The sequence below is a fragment of the Mandrillus leucophaeus genome, unplaced genomic scaffold, assembly GCF_000951045.1.
Source record: "Mandrillus leucophaeus isolate KB7577 unplaced genomic scaffold, Mleu.le_1.0 Scaffold39, whole genome shotgun sequence".
In the NCBI taxonomy this organism is placed as follows: Eukaryota; Metazoa; Chordata; class Mammalia; order Primates; family Cercopithecidae; genus Mandrillus; species Mandrillus leucophaeus.
Genome location: NW_012104142.1, coordinates 365933 through 379627, shown reverse-complemented (window position 1 = coordinate 379627; position 13695 = coordinate 365933). Strand labels below are relative to the sequence as shown.

At 38.9% G+C, this 13695-nt stretch overlaps 1 protein-coding gene across 2 annotated transcripts in view; it reads right to left on the bottom strand.

Moving 5' to 3' along the window:
- Positions 1-13695, bottom strand: part of VPS26A (vacuolar protein sorting 26 homolog A (S. pombe)) — a 56482-nt gene that overhangs the window by 5895 nt on the left and 36892 nt on the right. For both annotated transcript variants that reach the window (XM_011991017.1, XM_011991019.1), the window contains exons 3-7: positions 10662-10737; positions 9406-9562; positions 8363-8527; positions 4073-4179; positions 1125-1193 (exon numbers count right to left, since the gene is read on the bottom strand). In XM_011991017.1, the coding sequence (XP_011846407.1) occupies positions 1125-1193; positions 4073-4179; positions 8363-8527; positions 9406-9562; positions 10662-10737 (574 nt within the window). The remainder of the gene's footprint in view (positions 1-1124; positions 1194-4072; positions 4180-8362; positions 8528-9405; positions 9563-10661; positions 10738-13695) is intronic.

Below are 13695 nucleotides of genomic sequence, written 5' to 3'. Positions count from 1 at the left end.
ATTTTTTATAGAAATGGGGTTTTGCCATGTTGCCCAGACTGGTCTCCAACTCCTGGGCTCAAGCAATACACCCACCTTGGCCTCCCAAAGTGGTGGGATTACCGTGCCCAGCCCTTGAATTTTTTTTTTTTTTGAGATGGTGTGTCACTCTGTCTCCCATGATCTCAGCTCACTGCAACCTCCACCTCCCGGTTCAAGCGATTCTTCTGCCTCAGCCTCCCAAGTGGCTGGGATGACAGGCATGTACCACCACACCCAGCTAATTTTTGTATTTTTGGTAGAGACGGGGTTTTGCCACGTTGGCCAGGCTGGTCTTGAACTCCTGACCTCAAGCAATCCGCCCACCTCAGCCTCCCAAAGTGTTGGGATTACAGGCATGAGCCACTGCACCTGGCCTGAATATTTTTTACGTAATAATTTTCTCATGCACACCAATTTGCTGAAAGATATAAAACTCACCATTTTACATAAAAACTGGTGGCTGCTGGAATTTTACAAAGTAATGTTGCATAATACAAGAGTACACATATAAAGGACCCAACCACCTAGCTCAAAGAGTTTTAGGGCACCTAACACTACATTGCCTCATCTACACTTGGCACTTAATAAATGGTACTGACTTTGTGATGTAAGTATAAACAGTGAAGAAAACCCAGACATAAATTTAAAATGATAAATACTGGCTTCATTGTCTCAGATACTGAAGATTATCTAGTAATGGAACTGCTTATTTTCTTGAGGGCTATAATGACTTCAAAAACCCACAGGAATTAAAGGTCAGCCACATTCCATTTTGTGGTCAGCAGGAGAAAAAAAGATTTACAAAGATCAACTATTGTATAATAGAAGACAATGAAAATATTACAAATTCAAAACTAGAGAATAGATACATATAACTATCTCTACTAAATCCTAAATTGAAACTGAAAAATCAAACCTTATTTCAGACTAGGAAGTATAATTACAGTCTTCTTTGAAGCTATACAAAGATGACCTTAAAAGCTATCATTATAAGAATGGTTTTAAGAATTCAAAGATACTTTCACACTAAACAAACACAAACAAAACTGCCACAAACACTGCTGTTTGCACTACACAAAAGTAGTAACTGAAAAGTATGTTACCTTTTACTGGTGCACCATCCATTATTTCATATTTGGCGATTGTTTCTGTTTCTGTTGTGGTACTGGGTCCTAGTGCAATAATGTAAATAATATTAATTTAAATATTCCAGAATATAATTACTAGCCTTATGTCTTCTTATTTTTCCACATTATTCTTTTTAGAGATGGTGTCTCGCTCTGTCACCCAAGCTAGAGTGCAGTGGTGCAATCATGGCTCGCCGCAGCCTCAACTTCCTGGGCTTAAGCAATCCTTCTGCCTCAGCCTCCCAAGTAGCTGAGATTACAGGTGTGTACCACCATGCCTGTTTTTTTTTTTTCAATTTTTGTAGAGATGGGTTCTCAATATCTTGCCCAGGCTGGTCTCAAACTCCTGAACTCAAGCAATCCTCCCACCTAAGCCTCCTGAGTAGCTGGGACTACAGGCGTGCACTATCATGCCCGGCTAATTTTTGCATTTTTTGGGATAGAGATGGGGTTTCACCATGATGTCCAGGCTGGTCTTGAATTCTTTGGGTTCAGGTGATCTGCCCGCCTCAGCCTCCCAAAGTAGTGGGATTACAGGTGAGCAACTGCACCTGGCCAACAATTTCTTTTTTAAACAACAAAGGAGAATTTGAAGTGATTTTAAAATCACTAAATTTACGAGCAAGTAGAAACATGGAGATTAAGAAATCACATATGGGGGTACATGTTCTCAGGACCTCTTGAGATCATGCCTTGGGTAAGAATTTTATTTTAAAATAAAATAATATTAATAAATCACAGATGTTTTAAATTATGAATACTGACTATAAATTCTTATAAAGTGTTGCCTAAAATTATTTTCAGCAAAAAAACCAACAATGTTAGAGGACAAAGTAAGTTTATATATTAAAATTAAAAAGCAGGGATGAACCAATAAATGCTATCGGGACAACTGGTCAGCCATCTGGAAAAACGTAAAGGTGATACATACCTCACTTCTTATATCACAACACATTTCAAATGAATTAAAATTTTAAAAATGAAACAAAATCCCTAAACCACAATGTATTACTTCAGTAGAATCAAGCACAGAAAATTATTTTTAGAACTTCAATGTGAAAAAGACCTTTCTAACCATGGCATAAAACCCAGAGGCCATAAAATGAAAAACTGATAAATCTGACTACATAAACATCAATAACATCTACATGGCATAAACCACCACAAACAAGACAAGCAAGGGAAATCTTTGCTACCCTTAATATTAGAAAAAGGAATTCAGGGCACAATGGCTCACACCTGTAAACACAGCAATTTGGGATGCTGAGGCAGGAGGATCGCTGAGTCCAGGAGTCTGAAACCAGCCTGGGCAACATAGTGACACCCTGTCTCTACAAAAAATAAAAAATTAGCTGGGTGTGGTGGCATGCGCCTGTGGTCCCAGCTACCCACAACGCTGAGGTTGGAGGACTGCTCAAGTCCAGGAGTTCAAGGCTGCAGTGAGCTATAACTGTACCATTGCACTCCAGCCTGGGCGACAGTGTGAGACCCTGTCTCAAAAAGAAGGGTGGAGGGGGATTGATTTCTCTAATACATAGTTTCTACAAATAAGTAAGAAAAAATATAATAATCCAATAGATAATGGGGCAAAGAATATGAATGGCTTACAGAAAATAAAAATTGTTTTTATTCATATGAAGAGATATTCATCTTCAATAAGAAAACTGAAAATTAAAACTACAATGGAATATATTAATTAGCTTGACTGTGATAATCATTTCATAATGTAAACATTCCATCATACACCTTGAATATTGAAAATTTTTATTTGCCAACTATACCTCAATAAAGCAGTGGGGGAAAAAGAATCCTTAAGAAAAATCCCAAAACTACAATGGAGTAGTATCTCCCCCTTACCCATCAAACTGGCTAAAAGTTTTTACAGCATTGTGCTCAAGAGAATATGGGGGAAAAGAGGCACTCTCCTACATTCACTACTGATAGCAATGCAAAGTGGTATAATCCCTAAAGAAGACTTACTGATAACATGCATCAAAATTATAAATGGCCAGGTGCAATGGCTTATGCCTGTAATCATTTAACACTTTGGGAGGCAGAGGTAGGAGGACAGTTTGAGCCTAGGAGTTCGAGACCAGCCTTGGCAACATAGTGAGACCCTGTTTGCCACAAAAGGGTGGAAGAATTATAAATAAATACACTGTTTAACCGGTGAATTCCACTTCTAAGATTTTATCTTGCACACATGTCTGCACACGTGCAAAATGACATTATTTACAACAGCAAAAGACTGGAAACAACCTGTATGTCCACAAACAGCAGACTGGTTCAATTCTAGTGTATCAATAAAACGGAAAACTATTAAAAAGATAAAGTATTCTACACATTAGTATGGAAAGTTCTCTAAGATGCCCTACTAAGTGGCAGAGCAAAGTATTCATTATACACCACCATTTAAGTAAAAAGGGGTTTGTGTTATACAGAGGTGTTTGCCTGTATACATAATAACTAATTGGAAAGTTTTGGTTTTTGTTCTTTTTTGGAATGGTCTCACTCTGTTGCCCAGGCTGAAGTGCAGTGGTTATTCACAGGCACAATCCCACTACTGATCAGCACAGGAGTTTTGACCTGCTCCACTGAGGATTTTTAAACTTATAATAAACATATTACCTATGAGTAGCTAGAGTACAGAAATAAGATACTTTTTACTGTATACTCTTTTACATTTTATTTTTGAACCATGTGAATTTATTACCTATTAAAAAATTAACTTTTTATAAAAAATAAATTCCGGACAATCAAAAATTAATTTTAAAAAAAGCATTAAATAATTTACTGTCAGTAATATTAACTAGCAAAATTAGTACTCAATGTGGATATCAAATTAATTATGTTTAAACAATACTTTAAAGATTTTAAAAATGTCAACTAAAATAATTTTAATTTACATACTCTTTTCAACTTACCAATTCCTGTGATCTCTTTTTTGATCAGCTGTAACTCCATATGTTGTATTTTTATTCTTACTAATAAGAAGTAAATTTTTCCAACAATCACATCCTTTAAATGATACCTATTGGGGAAGAATGTATCTCACTAATTATCAGTTTAAAAACAAGCAAAAAGAGTGAACTATGTCCTAAAAGATTTTGATAGACATCTTTAGTATAATTATTTAAGGATACCATTTTGAGGCTCGGCACAGTGGCTCATGCTTGTAATCCTAGCACTTTGGAAGGCCGGGGTGGGCGGATCGCTTGAGGTCAGGAGTTCAAGACCATCCTGGCCAACATGGTGAAACCCTGTCTCTACTAAAAATACAAAAATTAGCTGGGCATGGTGGCACATGCTTGTGATACCTGCTACTTGGGAGACTGAGGCAGGAGGACTGCTTGAACCCAGGAGGTGAAGGCTGCAGTGAGCCTAATCGCACCACTGCACTCCAGCTTGGGTGACGGAGTGAGACTCCATCTCAAAAAAAAAAAAAAAAAAAGTACTATTTTGAGCTCTTTCCTGGCCGCTGCTGAGTTGCACAGAGGTGGCGGCTTGGGTGCATTCAAGATTCAGCTTCACTCACTGCCATGGCTGAGGAAGGCATTGCTGCTGGAGTATACGTATAATGGGCATTACTACTGCTTTACAAGAGGTGCTGAAGACCACCCTCATCCATGATGGCCTAGCATGTGGAGTTTGCAAAGCTGCCAAAGCCTTAGACAGGCACAAAGCTCATCTTTGCGTGCTTGCATCTAATTGTGATGAGCCCATGTATGTTAAGTTGGTGGAGGCCCTTTGTGCTGAACCCCAGTTGATGACAAGAAACTGGGGAATGTGTAAGCCCCTATAAAACTGACAGACGGGGGAAACCCCATAAAGTGGTCGGCTGCAATTGTGCAGTAGTTAAGAACTATGGCAAGGAATCTCACGCCAGTATGTCATCAAAGAATACTTCAAATGAATAAATAAAACTTTGGCTCACCAGAAAAAAAAAAAAAACCATTTTGATTATTCATATTGTTTAGTGTTCTTTTTTTCAAAAAAGTATTCATCGTTTCACTATGCAAATAAGGAATCAAACTTTTACTTGACTACCTCAGAGAGAATAATTACCCTGGGTAACTGTTCCGGCTGGGCTCAGTGGCTCATACCTGTAATCCCAGCACTTTGGGAGGCCCAAAGCAACAAGATTGCTTGAACCCAGGAGTTTGAGACCAGTCTAGGCAACATGGTGAGATGTAATCTCTTCTAAAATTAGCTGGGTGGTGCAAAATTAGTGGCACATGCCTGTGATCCAAGGTACCCAGGAGGCTGAGGTGAGATGATAATTTGAGCCTGGGAGATTGAGGCTGCAGTGTCCCATGATTATGCCACTAAACTCCAACCTGGGTGACAGAGCCAGACTCTTTCTCAAAACACACACATACACAAAAATGCTTGAAATATTTGGCATATGAAGATATTTTCAACATTAAAAGACACAGTTTGGTGTCATTATTACTCAAGTTCTACAAGAGTGCAGCTAACATAAATCATCTGCCCACAAAGACAAAGTAAAAGAGACTACCTACATGGGTTGAGTCTGCTGTTGTTATATCTAATACCCAAAGGTTGCTCCCACATACCTTGTAACGATGTGGTAATAAACTTAGGAATCCCTATAATATCCAGAGGACTTTTTAGCCTCCTCCCAGGTTTGGCTCTCAAAATCGTATCTGAAGAGTTGATTAATATAATTATGTCAGGCCGGGCACGCCTGTAATCCCAGTACTTTGGGAGGCCAAGGTGGGCAGATCACCTGAGGTCAGGAGTTCAAAACCAGCCTGGCCAACATGGTGAAACCCCATCTCTACTAAAACTACAAAAATTAGCCAGGCGTGGTGGCACATGCCTGTCATCCCAGCTACTCGGGAGGCTGAGGCAGGAGAATCGCTTGAACTCAGGAGGTAGAGGTTGCAGTGAGCTGAGATCGTACCACTGCACTCTAGACTGGACGACAGAGATTCCGACTCTAAAAAAAGTAAATAAATAAAAATATGCTGGGCGCAGTGGCTCACGCCTATAATCCCAGCACTTTGGGAGGCCGAGGCGGGTGGATCACGAGGTCAGGAGTTTGAGACCAGCCTGACGAACGTGGTGAAACCCCGTCTCTACTAAAAATACAAAAATTAGCCGGGCATGGTGGCGGGCACCTGTAATCCCAGCTACTCAGGAGGCTGAGGCAGGAGAATCCCTTGGAACCAGGAGGCAGAGGATGCAGTGAATCGAGATCACACCATTGCAGTCCAGCCTGGGTGACAGAGCGAAACTCAAACAAACAAACTCTGTGTGTGTGTGTGTGTGTGTGTGTGTGTGTGTGTGTGTAAAATTATGTCAGTCTGAAGGGAAGCTTCAGTGGTAAGTTTCAGGTCCTAAACTATTTGATAATTTCATCAACAATACAATTTTAAGATTCTGAAGGCCATATGTATTACATTTTCAGTGATATAAACCTGGGAGTGACAACCAATAAAAATAATGTAACAAAAGACTGGGGTAGGAGGGGGATAATACAGGGTACATCCATTTCTTAAACAAACTTTAATAAAAAAAAAAAAAACAGAAGGGAAACCTATAAATTAAAAAATTTAAGGCTCAAACAACCAAACGCAATGTGTGGCCCTTGTTTTGATATTGATTTGAACAAAGCATGTGAAAAAAGAAAGATATCTGTGAGCCAATTAGGGAAATGTGAATACTGCCTGGGTGTATGAAGATATTAAGAAATTACTAATATTTTTAGATATAAGAGTATTGTAGTTATATTTAGAATGATATATAACTTTTTAAAACTTTTTTTCTGAATAGACACAGAAAACAAGCTTGTCATATAACATTTAAATAAGAGATATGTAAAGTCAATACATAATTTCATCCTTTACAGATAACCACTGTTAACAACAGAATATCATTGCAGACTCTTTTCTATTTATATCAAAATACATGAGTATTTTACAGAAATGAAATAGTACTACACACACGGTTTTTATGGCTAACTTTTTCACTTAATAATATCATGGACACGCTTCTGGAGAACTAAATACATATGTCTCAACCTTTTTTTTTTTTTTTTTTTTGAGATGGAGTCTCGTTCTGTCACCCAGGCTGGAGTGTAGTCACGCGATCTCAGCTCACTGCAACCTCTGCCTCACAGGTTCAAGCAATTCTCCTCCCTCAGCCTCCTGAGTAGCTGGGATTATAGGTGTGCGCCACGACACCCATCTACTTTTTGTATTTTCAGTAGAGACGGGGTTTCTCCATGTTGGCCAGGCTGGTCTCAAACTCTTGACCTCAGATGATCCGCCCACCTTGGCCTCCCAAAGTACTGGGATTACAGGCACGAGCCACTGCACCTGGCCTCAATCTTTTTACCTCTTCTTTAGCATTCCACAGTATGGTTGGACCATAATTTATTTAACTGTTATAATACCAGTGGGCAATTAAATGGCAATCTTTTGTTCATATAAGTAATGTTTCTGAGAACATCTCAGTCCATGTATAAAATAATACAACTTCCCATAGGTTATAGTGAAGCATATTCCAGATATATAATTTAATTGATAAAATGATATAAAATTTTATGGGTTAAATTAAATGTCTGGAATTTGCTTCACTATAACCTATGGGGAGTATGAGAGCTGAATACAGATAAACCAGATTGTGTATTGATAACTGTTGGAGCTGGGCAATGGGTACATGAGGATTCATTATATTACTCAGTATACTGTTCAAATATTTTAGTATATGCTTGAAATTTCCCATAATAAAGTTTAAAAAGGCATTAAACACAAAGTATGAGCCAGTTTTGCAAAAATACAACATATATAAACATATATACCTTCCCCCTCCCCCCATGGAATGATATACAAGGGGACATTAACAGTGATATAAGTGGTAAAGGTGAAAATATGTGAAAAGAGATGGCCAGGATGGGGTAATGTCAAGCCAGTAAGATAAACTGTATCCTCAGAAGGATTGGCTGCCTTCTGAGATGGTGACATCCTCTACACAAAGTGGCCAAGCAGAGATTCATCAGCAATAGAACATAAAAGACACCTTTCCTGGTGGAAGCCAGACCAAACTCCTAAAATTTATTTTAGCTCAGAGATCCCGTTGATCTGTTAACATCAGTCAATTCTATCCTTACTTTGACCAATTGACAAAGACTTGAAAAGTTAATTTTTGAATTTTCCCTGAACAACTTATCTGCGAAAGGTTCTTACTTTGATTTATTATATTCAAATTCTATATGTAGACAATCTTCAATGCCCACTTCCATCTTAATAGAGTTGTTAACATCAGGATAGGTGGCAAGCTGGTGAACAATAAGATCATATTCTTTTACCAAATCTGTCAGTCTTCTCACTATTGTCACTTTAAGAAAATACCTACAAAGTTAAAAGAGAGGATGAGTTAAATCACCTATAATAAATTTTCATGTTTTAAATTAGCAAACATTAACCGCAACTAAGCCTTCTCCCTGCTGGACCTCCTTTGGGATCAACTTACTTCACTACTTCACAAAGGAGTTCCAATTTTCTTTAATGCCCCCGACATAAAAAAACATACAAAGTTCAATTTTAAGAATAGTGTAAATACTTTACAGATGAGTTTGGAGGGCTGTAATCAAGCCTACTTGAGGAAACCTCTCCAGATCACTTCTTTAAGGAACTGCTATTTGAAATTTGGATTGTCAAACCCAGTTCCAGATAGATAATGCCAAATTAAACAGAGAAAGCAGGATCTCGGACCTGATGCATTCAGATTAATATCCTCAAATGCCCTGGACTCTGAGGCATCCCTGGCTTCCTGCATACAGACTCAGTGAAGGGAAAGGACACTGAATTGAGAGGTTAGAAAACTAGGTTCCTACTCCTGTTCTGCCATCCACTACTTGTGTCATTTTAGATGTATCAGAGCCTCTCTGGTACTCCAGATTACTTCTGAACCATATACTAAATGAGATTTTCTGGGAAACTAGTGGTTTTAGAAGGTAATTCAGTTTACATGACAAATGAAGTACATAAGGGACAATGCATACCAGGGAAGTGTATAACTGAAATGTCTCATAGCAATGTTGTCTAACTCTATAATGTTAGAACGCTCTATTACCTCAAATCAGCATTAGCCAAAGTATGTGACGGAATTTTAAAAAATCTTAAATCTTCCAATCTAGAACTATAATTAGAGGTTCAAACAAGGTATCAACAGTACTTACTACTTTCTGGTTTTGATTCTGTTTACAGTTTATAATACACATTCATACCTCAAGCGGACATTGGCACCGATGTAAGATTCATATGGCTTTTCAACTTGCATAAATTCAAAATCATAACTTCTGCTCTGAGTCAGTTCTCCAGGTAAGGCTAGTTCTTTCACTAGGTTTACAAATTCATGAGTATTACTCTTGTCATTGAAAAGCTCTAAAAATTTTAAAAGGCAGAAAGACCAATTATTTAATATCCATTTCAATAAGACCCAAATGTCTACTTCAAACGCAATTTTTACCAAAAGAATTATTGAGTTTATCTCCAATAAACTAGACCTATGCTCTGAATTCCATTATCCTTTTTATAATTATACTTCATGTAGGCATAAAAGATTGTGTCAAGTGGCATAGCACAATGAAAATTTCTATTAAAAATGAGTTCATTCCTTTGATGTAGTTGGGGCTCTCCCAATATGAAGCCATTTGACACATTACCAGCAATTATTTGAACTTCCCCCAGACAAGGCAAAAATTCTGTTTTGCTTTAGTTAGGCAAATATATTGCTTTCATAAAATTACAAAACACAAAAAGACTAAAACCAACTATCAATTACTACAACTTGCCTTTCGGTCAGAATAGACATATAAATACACTCTCAGTCAGAATAGATATATAAACAAATATCTACCCATTCCAATTCTGAAACTTTAAAAATGTACAGTGAAACTTAGCTAAATTTGAAGCCTAGTTATGTAGACAGTATTATAAAGACATATTTTCCTTTCTCTTGTGAATCTGCAGTATAGAAAGATGTATATACAGTTTAACTCCCTACTAAATAAAGCATGTATCTGAAATAATGTATGGAAATGTACATAAGTTGATCTAAGTCAAGAAGAAACTACACCTTTCCTTCTGACATGGAATTTTGTGTTGACACAGGTGAGTCTGGCTACAGGCACACACTAGATCAGGAAGACAAATGGCATGGGTAATTAGAAGATGAAGAATGAAGGTGAGGCTGCTAATTATAAGGATGGTGAAAAATGTAGGCAGACGAAAATTTCAGCAGGTCAACTAATTTACTTGAATTATTTTTCAAGGCCGGTAGTTTCACATATATCATGAAATGATAAATATTATTTCATACAAGTCAAAGAAACACAATTTAATATAGTTATAAAGTAAGTCCTCTCTTTTATTATGCAAAATCAATTCCTTCCTTCTACAAAGCTAAGCTGTAATTCAATTATCCAACCCTCTTCAAATTCAGTTATCACAGAAAAAGAAGTAATACTATTTTAAAACTCACCAATTTGACCTACAAATTCAATTCTAATTCCTTGGTGCTCTAGCCTCTTTCCAGGTTGCTTAAAGGCTAGGTTTACCTGCCAAAACATGAAATTATAAGAGATGTTAACAATCCTTTGAGTGGGCCTACTAGTAGCTTCCTTTCAGATGAATGCAATATATAAATACTTCAGGTATTCATTTAGGAAGTTCGAGACACCACCACATACCTAAATCAGGATGATGTTATACCACCAGAGAAGGTGTAATTTATTTATACACAATCATGGGTGAACCTCTTACTTACATCAGCACAAAGTCTGCTTTGTTAAGAAGGAATCCTTAATAGCTGGAGAACTATAAAAAGACTCAAAGAAAGGAACAGCCTTCAACTATTCATACTTATTTTCTGATCAAACAAATAATTCTATGACTAATAAAAGCATATTAATGTGAGGTAATTACTAATTTCAAGAACTGACCTAAAAACAGATGCAATTCCAGGACATTTAAATCAAGCAAGACTAACATCCACACAACTAGGACTATATTATGGACAATGCTCAGAAATTTGTGGGTCAAATCATAGCTTCATACTTATTGTAACTGATGTATCACTTCCAGTTTTCTGTAACCAATATATTATTATAATTCCTAACCTTAAAAGCAGTGCCTTTTGTCCTGAGTCTGCTACCCACCATAAAAACAGAATGCCTAAAGATTTAAATTCAAGTATGATTCATCTTATATACTTTCCCACCCCCTACCCCAGAAAGGACTCTGTTGCTTAAGCTGGAGTGCAGTGGCACAATCTTAGCTTACTGCAGCCTCAACCTCTTGGGCTCAAATGATCCTCCTTCCTCAGCCTCCCAAAGTGCTAGAAGTACAGGCATGAGCTACTGCACCTGGCCATTATCTTACATACTTTTGGAGTAAAGTATATAATCTCAAAATCCCTAAACTCATATATCTGCCAAGTGGAAATCTTAAATACACACACACACATTTTAAGAGATAGAGTCTCACTCTGTCACCCAGGCTGGAGGACAGTGGCATGATTATTGCTCACTACAGCTTTGAATCCCTAGGGTTAAGTGATCCTCCTGCCTCAGCCTCCAAACAGCTGGGACTCTAGGGATGCATAACTATGCAGGCTAATTAAAAAAATATTTTTTGGCCGGGCACGGTGGCTCAAGCCTGTAATCCCAGCACTTTGGGAGGCCAAGACGGGCGGATCACGAGGTCAGGAGATCGAGACCATCCTGGCTAACACGGTGAAACCCTGTCTCTACTAAAAAATACAAAAAACTAGCCGGGCGAGGTGGCAGGCGCCTGCAGTCCCAGCTACTCGGGAGGCTGAGGCAGGAGAATGGCGTAAACCCGGGAGGCGGAGCTTGCAGTGAGCTGAGATCTGGCCACTGCACTCCAGCCTGGGCGATAGAGCGAGACTCCACCTCAAAAAAAAAAAAAAAAAAAAAAAAAAAAATTTTTTTTTTGTAAAGATGAGGTCTCACTATATTGCCCACGCTGGTCTCAAGCTCCTGGCCTCAAGCAGTTCTGCCACGTTGGACTCCCAAAATGCTGGGCTTACAGCCATGTGCCACTGTGCTGGCCACAAACTCATCTTTAAGATCTACCCAGAATTCTTTTTTGTTTGTTTGTTTTAGACAGTTTTGCTCTTGTTGCCCAGGCTAGAGTGCAGTGGCACCATCTTGGCTCACCGCAACCTCCATATCCCAAGTTCAAGCGATTCTCCTGCCTCAGCCTCCCAAGTAGCTGGGATTACAGGCATGTGCCACCACGCCCAGCTAATTTGTATTTTTAGTAGAGATAGGGTTTCATTATGTTGGTTAGGCTGGTGTCAAACTCCTGACCTGAGGTGACCCACCCACCTCAGCCTCCCAAAGTGCTGGGATTACAGGCATGAACCACCACGCCCGGCCAGATCTACAAAGAATTCTCCTGTTTGGCTATACCACCATTTACCTGCTAAATCCCCTATATGGTCATATAGGTTGTTTCTCAATTGTCTTTCTTGATAACACTCTTCTTCTATAAATATTACCTGAGACAGTCAAGGATACAACTTCACATTGCTTGGCGTGGGAGTCAGGACTCCATTTAAGTACCATTAGTTCACTGTGAGATGACCAGGGTCTAGACTTGAAGCCAGCCTGCCCCTATGATGGGTGTTTCTCTGCATGTGTTTACAGTCCTACCTGGTTCTCATTCTCTAAGGTTCTGGTTGTATTTTGTATATTCATGTATTCACTTGCTCACTGAATGTACCCAGCCCTGTGCTGGCTACTACTGAAAAGTGTATGTAGTCTGATAATATAATCTTACCCTCAAAGAAGAGAGAAATCAGAAAAAGCAAAGAAAAAGTAGAGAATCAGGTGGAGTCTCAAGATATTGCCCAGGCTGGTCTCGAACACCTGGCCTCAAGCAATCCTGTTTCAAGCGACCATACCCAGTCAAATTTATAACTTTTCAATTTGAGAAAGATATCTGTAAACTGTATATGTTAGAAATAAAATTCCAAGCTAGGTGTGGTGGCTCACGCCTATAATTTCAGCACTTTGGGAGGCAGAGGCAGGAAGACTGCCTAAGGTCAGGAGTTCGAGATGAGCTTGGACAATATAGCGAGACTCCATCTCTACTAAAAATTGAAAAAAAAAAAAATTAGCTGGGCATTGGGGCACGTGTGCCTGTAGTCCCAGCTACTAGGGAGGCTGTGGCAGGAGGAGCGCTTGACCCTAGGAGGTCAAAGGTGCAATGAGCTAAGATTGCACCACTGCACTCCAGCCTGGACAATAGGGCAAGACCTTGTCTCAAACAAAAAAAGAAAAAAAAAGGCCAGGCACTGTGGCTCATGCCTGTAATCTTAGCACTTTGGGAGGCCAAGGACAGTGGATCACTTGAGGTCAGGAGTTCCAGACCAGCCTGGGGTGAAACCCCATCTCTACTAAAAATACAAAAATTAGCTGGGCATGGTGGTACATGCCTGTAATCCGAGCTACTTGTGAGGCTGAGGCAAGAGAATCACTTGAACCCGG